General features: G+C 48.4%; 1 protein-coding gene across 1 annotated transcript in view; it reads right to left on the bottom strand.

Annotated features, from left to right (window-relative positions):
- Positions 1 to 2,860: 2,860 nt before the first annotated feature.
- LOC147602611 (bifunctional dethiobiotin synthetase/7,8-diamino-pelargonic acid aminotransferase, mitochondrial-like) overlaps positions 2,861 to 17,320 on the bottom strand; it is a 38,981-nt gene continuing 24,521 nt past the window's right edge. Inside the window, exons 8-10 of the mRNA XM_086797825.1 lie at positions 8,390 to 8,521; positions 3,099 to 3,233; positions 2,861 to 3,007 (exon numbers count right to left, since the gene is read on the bottom strand). Coding sequence (XP_086653951.1) covers positions 2,891 to 3,007; positions 3,099 to 3,233; positions 8,390 to 8,521 — 384 coding nt within the window. The 3' untranslated portion in view covers positions 2,861 to 2,890. The remainder of the gene's footprint in view (positions 3,008 to 3,098; positions 3,234 to 8,389; positions 8,522 to 17,320) is intronic.

Below are 17,320 nucleotides of genomic sequence, written 5' to 3' on the forward strand. Positions count from 1 at the left end.
AGGCGCAATATGGTTTTGACCCACACAGACATATAACGGATAACATTGAAAATGCCTTTATTGGGGTTGAATATGCAAAATATACAGAACAAGATGTGCTTATTTTGCAAGTGGACATAGAGAAGGCCTTTGACATAGTGCGATGGGGATTTATTGCAATTTGCGCTGACCATGTGCAAAATGGGCTTTGGAATTAAGATGTCCAATCTTGTGTATTAGTTGTATCAAGGCAGTGAGGCATCATGTATTCTTGATGGTGAACTCTCCGACTCCTGGTCTTTGGGTAAGTCCGTGCGTCAAAGATGCCCTTTGAGTGCCTTATTATATGCCATAGCAACTCATCCTCTGCTTCTATATATGGATCATCTTACTCAACAAGGTGCACTTCGTGGTCTTCAATTGCCATCTGGCAAGTATTTTGTGGCACAGGCTTATGCAAATGATTGCTTCTTCATGCCACAAGATGATCCTCGTGATCTCCGTGTTGTGATGGATGCCTTGGATCTGTTTCGTACAGCTGCAAGTTTCCGGATTAATTTCCGAGAATCCAAGCTTATCCCTCTCAAGCCACATGCTTGGCACAATGTCTTGGCGGCCAAGGGCTCTTGTTCCCTCCAATCAGCTGATTAGACATTTGGATTACCCACCTGCATGGCATACGTCATTCAAACTTCAGGCTGATTGGATTTTGCAAACAATAAATCCTAAATTACAATACTGGAAGTTGGCCACATGGCCTTTACATGTTAGAGTCCGTATAGTGCAATCCATTCTCATTGCATATATAAAGTTCTTCTTGCCTCTGCTTGCTTGGCCAAATAAGCACTTGGATGAGTACATGTCTGCTATACTATAGATACTTTGGAAAACCAAACACAATACTAAAGGCCTCGGATTGCTGCGAAAGGACAAGCTCTGTATGCCAAGAAATCATGGGGGCATCAACATTCTCGACATTCATACTCATGTCATTGCCAGGAAAGCCACTTTGCTCGCTGATTTCACAGCTCAAAAACAGCCTTGGGCTCAGATGCTAGCAGCCATGTGCACCACTTTGAAGTCCGCCACATTGGGTGCATGGAACCCCGACTACTGGGAGGTGGTTTTTGGGCACTTTACAGGGGAAATATCAAGCTGCCCCTTCAGCTCTAGGTTAATCATGGACTGGAAATTGCTAACAGAGAAACTGGAATGGCATGGAAGATCACCAAAGGTTGGAAACACCATGTGCCTGGCAAGCATCCATTGGAGTAGGCTGTTTCATGCTCCGTTAGGCCTTCTTGAACCATGGAAAGCTTTCTTCCTATCAAAAAAGAATGTACGTTTCATCGTGGATGTGGTCAATGATGAAGGCTATGTTATCTCCTTCCCAGAAGCAAGCCAGAGGTATGGGTTGGGCATGCACTACAGGCCTCTATGGCATCTCCTAGGCAACCTCTTGCAGCCTCTTCAACAAGGGCCTCCGTTGAATCATGAGGAGCGTTTGAAGGACTAGCGAGTTGCTCCACCTCATGCTACAAGGTTACATGAACTGACAGCTAAAAGGGTCTATATCAAAATGCTTTCTCCTCCTTGGATTGTAGATCATGCTACTGCGCTTTGGATACTGCATAAAACACATAGATGGTGGGGTGGTTGTTTGAGGAGTATATGGTTTGCCACTGAAAGAAAGATTGTTCCTTTGGAGATGCATTGTGGGAGTTCTGCCTGTCCGTATGTTTTTGGAAAAGAGGCACATCGCTACGTAAAGATGTCACCATTGCATGCTACACGATGAGATAGTGCCTCATTTGCTATGGTATTGTGATTTCTCTCAAGCTCTCCTAGACAGACTCTCAGGGCGTCTTTGTACGCGATTCTTGAGAGCTCATTTTGGGAAGACAATCCGGCTTTTCGCTTGGATTCCACAATGACATACCAACTTTGGGGTATTCTTTGCGTGGACTACTTTTTGGGCATTGTGGACAATATGAGAAAATAGAAATCAAATGACATATTCCTCTGGATACACCTACTTCCGACGCTTGTTGACACAGTCTCTACATGACTACTGAAACTTGCACCAAATAGACGATCAGCAATACATGGCCTTCTTTGACTGCTTCTAGGCAGTCAATTCCATGGGCCCTCTATAGGGACCTCAATTGTATCATGATGTTTTGTTTGTGGATTTTGTGGGTTTTCGCCTCGCAATGAGGTTTCCCACTGGTAATATAAGAATTACTATTTAAAAAAAATGTGTGTGTGTGTGTGTGTGTGTCCATAATGCATCTGATTTCTCTCGATCCCTCTTGGACACACAGTCAGGGCATCTTCGCACGCGATTCCCGGGAGCTCAATTTGGGAAGACATTTTGCCTTTCCGCTCAGATTTCACAACGATATACCAACTTCGGGGTATTCTTCGCGTGGACTACTTTTTGGGCACTGTGTACAATATGGCAAAATAGAAATCAGATGCATTATATACACATTCCTCTTGATTAATACGCCTACTTCCGATGCTTGTTGAGACAGTCTCTGCATGACTGCCGAAACTTGCAACAAATAGATGACCAGCAATACATGGCCTTCTTTGACTGCTTCTAGGTAGTCACATCCTCGGCCCCTATATAGGTGCCTCAGTTGTGTCATGATGTTTTGTTTGTGGGTTTCCACCTTGCAATGAGGTTTTCCATTGGTAATATAAGAATTACTAAAAAGAAGTGTGTGTGTGTGTGTGGGGTGTGAAAATTCATCTTATAAAATAGGATTTGTTAACCCGTGATGTTAAACTCACATGCAATCGGTATAGGATACACACATCGACAACAGCAGTTGAGTTACTAAAACAATAAAATCAGAAAAGGTGTCAAAATATGATCTCTTCTCACAGCTGCTCTTGTGGACACTTACCCACTGTCAGAAGCATCGGTTTTGAGTTCTAGTGCGAAGACAGTCCCCAATGCAATGACTCTTTCCACTGCTCGATGTGCGGAAAGTTCAGCAACAATATCCGGTTCCCACAACTGCAAAATGGATCATTTCCAGGTACAGAGTATGTATGAGATTAAAAAAGAGAGACTAGCAGATATAGCTATGATCTATTTAGATTTTTACCTCCACTAAACGCATCTTGCAAGGCAGCAAATTCGGATTAGTTTCAGGATTACGAAACCATTGCAAAGATGTAATTGCAGCCTGGCAACCAACTGCATGTCCAGAATACGAGTGCCCATGAAGAAGCGCTAGAAGCTGCAAGCACAAAAAACGGCACAAGTTGTGAACCCTGTTTTCTGAACATTAACAAAAAGTTATCCAACAAACATTCGTGGAGTAATACATGAGAGCACCAGAAAATGCATTTGATAATCTTCTTGTACCATATTGAAAAGTGTTGTGAAATTGGTTATGGTACAGCTGCTTAAGCAAGTACATGAGCACAAAGAGGTCCTTAGCAGATGGCCCAATGACAGGCAGACCAAAGAATTCCAAATCAAGGTCCACTCCACAGCTTTGTGCGGGCATGTGTTGTTCTTTCTTTCTTGGGAAGAGGAAAAGGGATGAGAGTGGGAGTGGCGCGGGGGGGGGGGGGGGGGGGGGGGGGGGGGGGGGTCCTTTCCGATATGCTCAAGTTCATAATGTTGAAATTCAGCTTACAACACAAGAAGGACATATGGAGAGAAGTAGACCGTCAAGGTGGTGACAGACTATTCTTTTCATGAACAGTGACAAAGTTCAGGAAAGATCCTTCCATTAGTAGCAAACATGAGATCATCGACTCTAAAGCAGATTAAAACTCTCTACACAGGTGGAATGTACAAAGAAAGGAAGGGGGACTCCCTCCATGGCTGACCACGCTTAAAGTGAGAATACATCCGTCAAAATGTGGCGAAGGGGCTTAAGTCTTTCCCATGTGCGCAAGTTCATAATGTTGACATTCAGCTTACAGCACAATAGAGACACATGGAGAGAAGAAGACCTTCAAGGTGGTGGTGGACTCTTACTTTCATAAGCACATTGGAAACAAGTGATAAAGTTCACTAGAACTGTGCTTTGAATATAAACTTTCACCCCCCCCCCCCCCCCCCCCACGTACCTACCAGAAGGGAGGCAGAGATTTGCCCCCACTTGAGCTAGATCAGTAGCGGTGGATCTCCTGTGACTAGGGTTGGGAATAAAATCAGGAGTCATATTGTGTAGTACAATTGTGGAAGTACAATGCATATTCTTTCTTTCAGCCACTCCACAATGCTGTGGATTATAACCACAAGCTCCTTTGCAATTCCATTTGATCTGAAATATGCATCAAACGCATCATACATAAACTCACCACCTCCATCTGTCCTTGAGCCTTTCACATATCTCTCAGATTCCTTTTCAACAAGTGTTTTAAATTCAATGAAATAATGCAATGCCTCTTACTTAGCCTTCATAGAGTATATCCATAATTTTCTAAAACAGACATCAACAAAAATAATGTAGTAATGACAACCTGAGATAGAGAGATCCCCAAATAAATAAGATCAATAATACCTCCTTTCCTTCTTGTTTGCTTAAAAAATGATTACCTTGCTGGCTTTCCAAACTAACATGCTTCACACACATGTTCAAGACCTATAACGATGGCCATCCTTCAACACCATTGTGCTTTTGCAGTTGTTTCAACCCAATTCTCAAACATCGAAGAAGACATCTGTGGAGCAGTACCATTCAACTCAAACAACCTTCCCTCCTTATTGCCTTGCATTATGCGTTTGCATCACAGGAGTCAAAACATCCCGTTTTGGATGTCCCAACGCCGTTGTCACGGATGCATGTTTGCATGGCCGTCGTCGACGCTCTTTTTAACTTCAACGGGCTAAATTAAGCTAATAAAATGTTGTTGGGTGTTTTTTTTGGTTGAATCAACAACATTTTTTGGGGTTAAAATCAAGACATTAAACACACGGAAGAAAAACAGGCCGATGAAAGCATTAATGTGTATTAAACACTTATTTTTTTAATTTTTTTCTTTTAACAAGCTTACAGGCCACAAATTCTTGCACGTTTTATAACAAAATGTCAATAAAACTTATGCTACTGTAGAAAGCTTGCATATGTTGCTTTCCCATAAGTGGGGAACCAATGCAACCACGTGCACATTTCAGTATACCTGGTTGCTAGGCCTGCCATCAAAGTCTTCACAAGGCCTTGATTTTTTCACAATGGAAGCAAATTGAGTAGCCTAAAATTTAAGGTATTCAAATAGTTTAATTTTTCTTGATCACCATATTGGGCATTCTCCAATAAGGTCTTTCTTAAAATTGGGCATTTTAAAGATTAAGATTTTTTCCCCTAATTTTTGGATAGAATCATCGATTGGGGTGATTTTCTATAATTTTGTCAAAATCTAATTTGGGGACAATTTTTCTTATTTAACATTCTCCTTCAAAATTGGACATTCTCTCTTCTAAAAAAATCAAATTCTGGGGTAGATTCTTCAATTGGGAGGATTTCCTTTAAGTTTGTTACATGGGAATTTAAGAAATATTTAGCTTGACCAAATTTGATTTTAGCAATAGAATTTTTACATGAGCATTTCTTTTCTTTTTCTTTAAAAAGAAATACATTTCACATAATAGCCATGCCTTTCGTTACATTCAGCCACAAGGAAGGAGATTGCATACATTTCCCATGGCAGGATTCAACATGGGTGAAATTATGTGCATGTGCAAAGGTTGCATGTCAGAGAGAATGTACATTGACACAGCATATTGTCGTTGGCCTCGTATTACCAAAGAGTACTTGACATTGGACGAGGCCATCCCTGTACGAGAGCCTTACATTGTCATTGTTTTCCCACTCTTTTCTTGGAGGAGTGGGAGTGCCTTGAGCAAGCAGACAGACGACATGTTAGTCCACATTGTGCACCTTGCTACCCAAGCAAACACTAACAGAATTGATCTGTCCGACCCTTAGCAGTGACCTCCTACTTCTCCCATGTTACATTGGAGTTTGACTCCTACTTCTCAATAATTGTGTGCAGGTATCATGGCTCCAGGTGATAATTAAGCATCATGGGGACAATCCACAACTTTACAAGAGTACGCATTGCAAAAGAGTACTGCCAGCTAAGTTGCTGGAGTACCAAACATTGGCAGCTACCGAAGCCAACAAGAAAATCCAAAATCAATCATACAGACCAGGGCCTTCTCTTTTTCAAAAAGCAAGTCCTCCTTTAGCATCTACGTTTTTCTCACCCTTCTGGAGTGAGCACTACACCCATTACATCACGTGCTGGCACTTCTGCTATGTCCCAGGCAGATGTTCACAGACAAGTGGTAGAGGGTGAAACAAGCATGAAGCTCATGTGCAAGGCACATTGGAGAATGCATGGAAGCCAGGTTTGAAGGCAAAGGCCGATGCAGCAATTGCTCGCTTTTTCTATTTCCTCTCAAGCAGTTCGTACCTCAGCCCATCGCGAGATAACGGCTGCCACAGTAGCAGCAGGGCCATCTTATATATGATGACATTTGTAGGAGATTGTTGGATGGGAAAAGACTGCCTTGTGCATAGCATCAATGCAACACATCAGAGATGAGTGGGCAAGCTTTGGGGTATCATTGGTTGCACGCAGGGAGTCCAAGGGATTCTTGGAGATTGCAGGGGAAAATCCTTCTTATGAAGGCTATGGATAGCTCAGAAGCAGGCAAATCAGCTGCAACACTTTTTGAAACGTGGGATGTTGCTATGCAAGCTGTTGGGCCACAAAATGTAGTGCAAATGCTTGCAGATGGAAAGCCTTCCAATAGGGCAGCTGCTGGATTTCTATTGAATTCTAATAAAAGGGATTTCAGTTTGAGGAATTTGCTGATCTCCATCTCTTTGTCTTCCACTATTTACCTCACTTTACTCAGGGCTTAACTATGCTCTAACACCAAATGTTGTGTAAGCTTGGTGGGAATACAAGAAGTAAAGTAGTGTCAAGAACAACTCCAAGACCAACATCAAGAAGAATAGAAAGCAATATAAGTGCTCATAAACATGAAAATATCAGGAACTTTGTAGAACTATGTGTGGACAAGAAAGAAGACACCCGGTTTTTTACCATGCATAGTAGATTTTCACTATGTTAGAACCTCATAATCATGTGCAATGTGAACTCAGTATGCAGCTTTCATAAGCTGTATATTATTGAAAAGAAATCTAAGAAAACCATCCTACAGAAGTCATGATTTCTTCATGCAACTCTTATAAGCTCTTATATGATATTTTTAGAGCTAGTTTCTCTTCTATACTTTTGATTTTTTTTAACGTAAGAACACAAGAAGAGCTGAAAAGAGATCCCCACACTGAAAGCCTTGTACTTCACATTTTTGCATGCTATTTGGTTATTCCTATCACTTTTCCATTTCAAACTATGTCCACCACCACTATGTAAACATTCAGCCAACCATAGTACCATTTCAACCTCAGCTGACCGACAGATGATAGTGATGGAGTACCGCATGTCAGAATTCTTGTTCAGGACCCTCACAGGTAAGTGATCATGTCCTACAACAAAAGCCAAATGGCTCATCTTCCTACTGCTACTCGACAACGGAGGTAACAGGCCTTTCACCTTTGTTTTCCACCAGAATGGATATCTTTTTAGAGATTTTAAGGCAAACCACAACACATGCAAATGGCTGAAATCCCGCCCACCGTAACCTCAGCCTCCACCTCAGCACCCTGCACCAAAGCATGCAGGGCAGACACCAGCCTAGTCAAAAGGTCCGAAAGAATTTCAACGCTCCAACCTTGGATAGTTGTCCGCCATCTCCTAGCAACTGCTTCACCACATGAGAAGGACTCCACTCATGTCCACAGGATTGTCAGGTAGTGCGACTACTAGACTTGCAACAAGATTTGGTGCACCCTGCATGACTCAACAAGGGAGAGGAGTACTTGCGGGTCATTAAGTTCAGCAATTGGTATCACAATGGGATTCTGAAAAACAAGTTCTTACACCGAAACACATTTTATGATGTGATTGTAGGCCATCAGAGTTCCTATGTCCATGCAAAGACCTCTCAGATTAACCATCTTTCTTCTCCCCTCAAGTTTTCAGAGCTCTCAGATTCAATGCTTTGCAACAGGAGAAAAAATAAGGAATGTAGACTACAAGAACAGCAAGTCCTCCAACAAACAATATTCTCACCCACGAGGACTTCAAAATAATAATTATCTAATGCTACACAATCATAAATTCAGTGATGCCTTGTGTGCCAAACCTGCCTTACCCACCACAGAAGACAGCATACACGCATAACCACCACAATGTGTAAAAATAACTTACAACAGTTATAATGGCTATATTAAGCTTTCTCCATTCACTTTCAATTGCAAAAATGACACACCTGAATTGACATTAAGAAAACTCTTCATACCTTAGAATGCCCTTTGAATGACTCAAATACGGAAGAGGAAGCAAGCGTTACTGCCAATGGAATGGTTCCTCCAGTCAAAAGCTTTGAATAACACCCTATATCAGGGGTACAATCAAGATATTCTGCACACGACTGCAACAAAACCACACTGATAAAACAAACAAACTAGCACTTAAAGGAATCAAGGGCACCAAATACAAGTCCCATTTGATAGAAATTTAGACAACGAACATACAGCAGGAAAACTTGATCGAGCATACTTTTATGACATGTTGCATGCAGTTGCCAACCCCTTTTAGACTCTTGCATCCCAACTTGATCCAACCCACAGACAACAATGTCAGAAAGCATTGGCTGGCAAGTTGGAAAAGGCTATGTTGATTTATCACATTAAGCTTGTCCTTAAGAAATTACGATCCAACATAGTTATCAATAAAGAGATAATGAGCACCATTGTTAAGCCTAGATATGCCATTGCCATTGTGGTACACCTTTGACAATCTTCCTCATACTGTAACCTTGCACATTCACCAACTTGATCCTACTCATGCCTCTGGGCCTGTCCTAGAATAAAACGACTCTGTGGTGAGGCATAATGACGTGGCATTGAGATCCCTTTCTGTGTTGGGGGTTGGTGTTTTCCTTATGTTGCGACCCTTTGACAACTATGCTACACATCCTCAAATATATCCAAACTTGTGAATGGACCATAATTTGAAAGAAAAAATAAAACTCCTTGAAAAGGCCAGTATAACATAGGAGAAAGCCAAATAATTTGAAAGAAAAGAAGAGGGGAACTATTCTAATATAACTTCTAAAAAGGCACAAAGAGAAGAACAATGATTATCCTACCAGTACTTGCATTCTCACCACTTCCCAACCATGCCCACTGGCTATAAAAGCCTCTACAAAAGTCTTTTGCACCACTTCACAAAGCAGCACCGCCCCTCAAAACACACAACAGTGCAATAAAGCATGCTATACATCCAATCATACATGTTCATGTGTGACTACATGTGTAGTGAAACTGAGCAGAACACTCCGGACAAGAACAATCGGGATGGTCCCCCTTTATGGAGTTTCTTTTATTTTTCAGCTTGTACACCTTCCGCACCACTTCCCAAACTAGAACCACCCCTAAAACACACAATGGTGCAATGATGGGTGCTATGAGTCCATTCGTATATGTTGATGTGTGAATACATGTGTACTAAAATTGAACATAACATTCTGGCTCAATACTCCAGACCAGAACAATCGGGATAGTCCCCCTTTATGGCTTTTCTTTTATTTCTTAACTTGCACCCCTTCCGCACCACTTTCCAAACTAGCACCGCAGCTAAAACACACGATGTTGCAATCAAGCATGCTGTGTGTCCATTCATATATGTTCATATGTGAATACATGTGTACTAAATATGAACACAACATTCTGAAACAGAACAACCAGGCTGGTCCCTCCTGGGTTTTCTTTTACTTCTCAGCTTGCATCAGCCATACTAGGCAGATACAGATACTCTACACTGATACTGAATCGCATATCAAATTAACGAACAAAAGAAAAATTCAATTTGGTTCACAGAGAGGATGTTGCACTACTGTCTTAAAAGAGTGTGTTTAATCCTCTCCCCTTCAGGAAAGAGCCTAAAGTAACATATAAATAGATCTTTTTTTTTTTTTTTCCGAGAAAAGATCCTTTCATTAGTTATGTAAAAAACCGCCCGTAGGGCTACAAAAGAGAACTCTCCTGCTCCTAACAGAGAGAAGAGCAGTGAATACATCATGGCAGCCCGGGAGACTCTCCCTAGGTGCTGCAAAATACAAGCATCAGTCTAAAGAACTGAGCGGCTAAATCATACAATAGGGGGGGGGAAGAGCCAAACAGGTGGCCTGTAGTGCCAACGGGGGGATCCCGTGTGTAGGGTGTAGAACGGGCCGCAGCGCCAAGTGGTATGAAAGGCCTGGCGCCGTAAGATCGCCTCATCCGAGTCTCCCCGGATGCGGTCGTACTGTCCTCGCAGGGTGTGGATCAACTCCTGCCAAATCCCCCGAACAGTCTCTGCTGGTGGCTCTAATCTCCCCTCAAAGGCCGTAAAGCACCGGGCCCTCCAGGTGAACCAGATGGTGAGGCTGCTGAGGAGCTCCCATCGTAAATCCCTCTCCTGTGTCCAGCTGGCGGACGAGAAATCCGGTGCCGGAACCAGGCGAGGCTGGCCCCTAATAAATCTGATGGCCTGACTGCCCTGCTCCATCTCATAGCCCATAGCAGGCCCTGATGAAGTCGACCAAGCAGCGGCACCCCACGTAAACATACCCTCTGGAGAGAGGGGGGCCAGAAAACGCAGCATCCGCAGCCAAATTTGCTGTGCCTGAGGGCAGTCCCAAAGGCAATGTCTCTGTGTCTCCATAGGGTGGCCGCATCGGACGCAGGCCGCCGGAAGACCGCTGTAAACAAGCCAAGTGCCAACCGCTGAGCCCCTGTGGGCGACCAGCCACTGAAAAGCCGAGATCCTGCGGGCCTGTCGACTAGCCCAGAGCCGAGCCCAGAAATCCTCCAGGAACTCCTGTGATAGTCCCTGCAATCGCCAATGCCCCGCTGCCGCTGGAGAAACCGTCCTCCTCGCCGTCAAAATATGCCGTCCCAGCCGAACAGTATACTGGAAAAAGGTGATCTCTGTGGCCTCAAGGGATGCATAAGGATCATGCCACTCGTACTCCCCGGGGTCCCACTGTAGCCGGGCCAAGGGGCGCGCTGCATATGCCCATATGCGCCAATCCGGGAGCACGTCAGCAGGGTCGGGGTCAATATGCCACTTCCGAGAAGCGGCAGCCACTACCCGAATCCTCTGAAAAGTGCACTCTGCAACCAAAGGCGACTCCACCTCCACTCTCTGGAGTCTGCCCTCATCCTGTATCTCATAATAGAGGCATCTGCCATCCTCAGTGCTAGCTCTGATAGCAATCAGGATCTCCAACTGTGTAAAGGCACCCATCCACCGTGGGGCCACTGGCTCGAGAGGTGTGAACCACTCCTCTGTAAGTGCCTCCTGAATATCATCCCTCATAATCAACCCCCCTCTGAAGTGACTCAGCCTCTCCACCTGGGTCTCCTCTGGTAGACTGCAGAAAGCCTGCCAGTCTCCAAAACTACGAGCTGGGCCTGCCGCTAAAGGTCCCCAGGCTAGACGAGGCCGAGAACCCAGCATATGACCCTGCTCTGTACGAACCGCTGGGCTCCAGATGAGCGGCTGCCTGGCCCGCTCCTCAACACAAGAAGGAGGCCGCTGAGAAAGCCCCGGTCTCAGCAGCTCCCAAGCTCTCAGGATACTCAAAGCAAATCTGTCCTCCCATCCTCTACTGAGGCCTGTCCTCCTCATCTCTATGAAGATCCAGCGAATCTCTGGTGCCCAAGTACCCCCTGCAGGAGGCGTCCGGGCCTGCAGTTGCTGCAAGAGGAGCTCTTTCCAAGGCTCAGCGCCTGGAAGCAACCCCCGAACAATAAGCTTCCCCAATAAGGCTCTATTCTGATCGACTGGATCTATAATGCCCAAACCGCCCTGAGCCAGCGGAAGTGTAATAACTGCCCATGCAACCTTTGCCCGAGCTGGCTGACCGTCCCGCCCAGACCACAGAAAGTTCCTGATCAGCCTCTGTACCTGGCTGATGCAAGAGCTCGAGAAAATCCAGCAAGACGTAATGTACCACATAGTCGCTAACAGCACCTGATTTGCCACCACCACCCTCCCAGCCAAGGATAGTCTAGCTGTACTCCAATACAATAGCTTCTTCCGAATGCTCAGAAGAAGCGGGGCAATCTGCTGCTCAGGTGACAAATCAAGGCCAATCTGGCATCCCAAATACCGCACTGCTGTGCCTGGAGGAATCCATCTAAAACCGGGGTCCGGGCTCCATGCCGGAGTGGGAGCACTACTGATCCAAAAGGCCACTGTCTTGCGCCAATTGATCAATGCTCCCGAAGCTGTACTAAAAACCTGGAGCGACTGCTCTGCCCGAATAAGATTGGCCTCTTGGCCATGCAAAAATAAGCGCAAACTCAGCATCAAGCAAATCCTCCCCCCGGACTGGGAGCTGAAGTCCTCTCAAACCAACCTCCTCTGTCGTCAAATACATACTCATAGCCTCCGCAAAGAAGAGAAAAAGGAAAGGGGCGAGAGGACACCCCTGACGGACTGATCTGGTCAGCTCAAAACTCGGCCCCCGACCTCCTGCAATCAGCACCTGGCTGCGAGCTGTGGAATACAAAGCTGCCACCCCTCTGATCCATCCTGGCTCAAAGCCCAGGCGTAGCTTAGTGCCCTCTAAGAATCCCCAATCAACTCTATCGTATGCCTTCTCAAAATCGAGAAGCATCACGACCAAGTCCTCGCCAAGAAACCTAGCTCGGGCCGTCGCCTCCCAGAAAGTAAAGATGTTGTCAAGGATACTGCGCTCCTTGACAAATCCTGTCTGAGTAGCATGAATCAACTCCCCCAGGAAGGGCTGGATCCTCAAACTCAAGGCCTTTGCTAAGACCTTGTAGACAGTATTGAGGATCGTAATAGGCCTCCAATGCCGAATGTCATCCGATACTCCCTCCCCCTTGGGGATAAGATAGATCAAGCCCTCTGAAAAGCTCTGCGGCATCCACCCAGTGTCCAAAACATGCTGAAAGCCCCTGCGGAGGCCTGGCCCCAAAAGGTCCCAATAGCGCATAAAAAAGGCCGGCGTCAGTCCGTCCTCCCCTGGGCAACTATGTCGCGGCAGGACCCTCAAGGCCTCGGCAAGCTCAATCTCTGACAGAGGCGCACCTAGAACTGTGCGCATATGGTCTGTGACCCTCCTCTGCACATGGGCCCACACAGTCTGTCTGCAAACATCTCGATCCTCAGTGGCTGGCTCCGCTGAAAGCAAGTCACTATAAAAAGCAGTGGCAATGGCTCTGATCTCCCCGAGCTCAGTAGCTACCGATCCATCCGGTCTACCAAGCTGGCGGACTCCTGCTCGCGCATGACGGGGTCCAGTGATCTCAAAAAACTCTCCAGTCACTCTATCACCAAGCTGCGTCCACTGAGAGGCATGACGACGATAGTAAAACTCATGTCTCTGCTCCTCTACCTCTCTAACCTCCTGGCGTGCCTGGCTCAGCTGGGACGCCACCCACTCACATGCAGGCTGCTGCTCCTGAAGGCGCTGTAGCGAAGCAAGGCTGCGTCTCAGCCGTTGCTCCCGCTCGCGAATCTCTCCCAGTCGTGTCAAAGCTGCAGCGTGTAGAAAAGAGCTAAGATCGATGAGTCCCTGGGCACACTAGCCCGCTGCATCCTGGTCAGAGCACTGACTATCATGCCAGATCCTCTCAGTGTCCTCAGCGAGACTGGGATCTGTAAGTACCCTCTCTGGGATCCTCAACTGCAAGCTGGGCTCCCGTGTCCCCTCCTCCAATGTCAATATAACTGGCGCATGATCTGAAAATGAGGTGCCAGCGAGAATGCCGACGGAGCCCCCTCGCTCCCCTAACCAGTCGCCCACATAAAAGCGATCAATCCGTGATAGATTAGTCCCTCCCTGCCGGCGATCCGACCGAGAGAAACTAAGACTGTCCTGAGACCGGGAGAAAGCCCCATGCTGCCATGCATCAGTGATCCTCAGTGACATACAAAACCGGTCCCAAGCTGCAAGCTCCGTGCCGTGCACTGTAACATGACTGCCTCCCACCCTATCTGCCGGGTCCTCAAGCATGTTGAAGTCTCCCCCAACACACCAGTGTGCGGCCTCTGGCAATGCATCAGTAACCTGAGTCCAAAACTCTGCTCTGGCACTAGCATGATTGGGCGCATAGATGTTGAGCACACCCAATAGCTCATCACGCATCCTCAGAATGACATACTGTGCTCTACCAGGCACAATGATCCCTCGATCCACAATGGCCTGCCGCCATACATCTGCAATAACCATGCATACTCCTCCCTGTCCACCCAAAGGACCAAACCCTGCAGACCAAAAAGTGTCCCATCTACCAGGCATCACCGAACCATATCTCCGGATCCTGCTCTCACCCAAGTGGTGCTCCTGCATCATCAAAATGTCAATGCTGCCACCAACCAGGCATCTCTGAAGCTCCTGCCTCAAGCAACCTCGATAGCGTATAAAGTGTGCTCCGCCAAGGCCCTGTACATTCCATGAGATGATCCTCATGGATGCCCTGCTGAGGTGGATGCTGTCTCAGCCGTACGGCGGGCCTTCGCAAGCGGCTTGGATGGAGAGTAGTCCCCATCCGAACGGCTGCGAATCTGCCCACCCGGTGTGCTGCAAGAGTCCCGGATGAGGCGCCAGTGGCTGTGGCCCATGGCGATTGCCTCCTGCTCTGACAGAGAAACCTCGTGTATACTCACATATCCAGGGTCCCGCGCCAAGTCTGCCACTATGCGCACGACCAAATGCCGAATCCCTGAGGTATCCACACTCCCGGGATCCAAGAAAAAATGAGCCAACTCCCAAAGTCGGCCTATCACATCAGTCACCTCCAGATCGCTCATGTGGTGAGAAAACTCAACTGCTTGAGTCTTCAAAGTGCTGAGAGCGAGCTCTAGAGTCCACTCCCGATCACAAGGTCCACATAGAGGGAACGAGAAGGCCACCGCTGAGTCTAATGCCTCCTCCCCGCGGGCCGGAGGTATCACTACGTGAACTCGAATGGGTGCTGGCTCATGGGGGCCCTCTGCTCCAAAAAGCCGAGTAAAGGTATAATCAAAGGCCTCCGAGCGCTGTCTAATGCCTAGGCGACTCAGCCGACTGCGGATAGATGAAATCGGTGAGGCCCTAATCGGCATAGGTCTCCTCTGTGATGCTCGAGCGAGGTCAGTGCTCAGCGCTCTCCGGACTGCAGGTGAGCGCCAGGGAACTGCCAGGGTCTCCCGGGAAGGTGAGGCGGGCGGAGGGGGAGGAGGGGGTGGCGAGGGAGGTGGAGAGGGAGCCGCTGCCGAAACCGGAGCGGAGGCGGGAGGAGGCGAAGGTGGAGACGAGGCGGTGGGAGGGGACGGGGGTGGGGGGGCTGAAGGAGGAGGAGCTGGCATCTCCTGGTCCTCAGTCGCTGCAGGGGTCTCCTCCTGAAGGGGAGCAAAGCTGTTCCTCACGGGAACCCAGTGAGGCTGAGACTGTGGCTGCTGCTGCAGCGGTCTTTGTGCGTGCTGCTGTGGCTGTCTCCCTCGGCGGCGCCCCTGTCCAGGCTGCCACTCCGAGGTCTCTGAGGCCTGAGCAGGTGTCCCTGAGGCAGCCTGCCGAGCCGAATCTGTGGGCGGGCCATCAGTAGCCTGCTGCTGTGGTGAGGGTCGAGGTCTCCCGCGAGGGCAGGCCTTGGCCAGATGACCGACCTGCCTGCAAATGAAGCACTGGTTCGGGAGCCCCGAGAACTCCACTCTCTGATCTATCCACCCCCCCCTATCCTAGGTAGCTGAATGACCTTAGGAAGGGAGGAGATGTCAGACACCAACACTCTGACCGAAGGTAGCCCCGCTGCTCTGGCCACCACTGAAGCTGCTGAGGGGCCCGTCTCAAGAACCGAGCCCACCAATGCTCCGAGCCTGGGGAGGAGCGGAAGATACTCCCGGCGGAGACCAGGGAAACAACTGTAATATGGAAGAGGCGCTCTCCCTGCTCCGCCGCTGCTGGGTCAAAACCATGCTGCCAAGGTCTGAAGAAAGCCCGAGCACCCCTGATGTCCAGAGGACTCATGGCAAGGACCTTGGCAACGCTCTGGGCGGCCTCGAACTCGATCTGATAATGGCCCCGGCCCAGGAGCTGTACATCCAGGATCTTGCCCACATCTGCAAGAAGGCGGGCCTGAAGAAGATCCCTGATCTCCCCTCTGCTGGGGCGAGTGCCGACTATACGGCAGATGGTGGAATGAGCCTGGAGGCGTTCCACCTCTGCGGTGAGGCTCGCTTCCTCTTCCGGCGAAAGAGAAAGCCTGATGGGGATGACCTCGGGGGCGGGCGAGGGGGCTGCGGATGAGTCCCTCTGAGACGAGGCGGGAGGAGTCTCCATCAGAGTCTGAAGCTCAGGCGAAGGCGAGGCGAAAGCGAAAACCTGCAACAAACGGGCTGCTGCACACAAAGAGGCGGAAGACCGGAGGAAAAGGGAAAAAACACAAAACCCCTGGGGGTGGAAACAGCGCGAAGGAGGGGGGGGGGAGTGGGCGAAAAGACGAAGGAAAAAACCAGGGGGGGGGCGGGGCGCTGCTGAAGAAAGGCGAAGAGGCTAGGCGGGCGGGGGCCAGCAGGCGGAGAGGCTAGGCGGGGGGGGGGGGGGGGGGGGGGGGGGGGGGCGAGCACGAGCAGGCGAGGCAACGCGAAAAGGAAAAAAAAAAAAAAAGGGGGGGGGGGGGCGGGCAGCAACGCGCAAGGAAGGGGGGGCGGGGCGCTGCTGAATATAGGTGAAGAGGCTAGGCGGGGGGGATGCGAGCAGGCGGAGAGGCTAGACGGGGGGGGCGGGGCGGGCGAGCAGGCGAGGAGGGGGGGGGGGGCGCAGCAGCGAAGAGGGGGGGGGGGGGGGGCGCAATGGCGAGGGGGGGGGGGGGGGGGGCGCAGAAGCGAAGGCAGGCAGGCGGGGGAAGGAGGAGGGGCGCATGGAGGGCAGGCGAGCAGCGAACAGCGTGCGCAGGGTGATGGCGGGAGCTTCAGCGAGCAGCTCTAAGCATTGTATCTGCACCTCATATAAATAGATCTTCAGACCTAATTTTTCAAGATAGAGCTTCCTTCCACCAAACATGGCTCAAAAGTAACTGAAATCAAGTTTCCAATAGTGAATCTTCAATAAAACACTGATAGAATCTTTCTTTCAAATCGATCAACCCAAGTCAAAGGCACCAATGCAGCATCCCTCCTGCTGTCCACTGTCTTCCACGAGAGAGAAAAAGAGAGAGAAGCGTGGGAAAAG

The sequence above is a fragment of the Cibotium barometz genome, unplaced genomic scaffold, assembly GCF_041138505.1.
Source record: "Cibotium barometz isolate CiBa-2024 unplaced genomic scaffold, ASM4113850v1 ctg370, whole genome shotgun sequence".
NCBI lineage: Eukaryota > Viridiplantae > Streptophyta > Polypodiopsida > Cyatheales > Cibotiaceae > Cibotium > Cibotium barometz.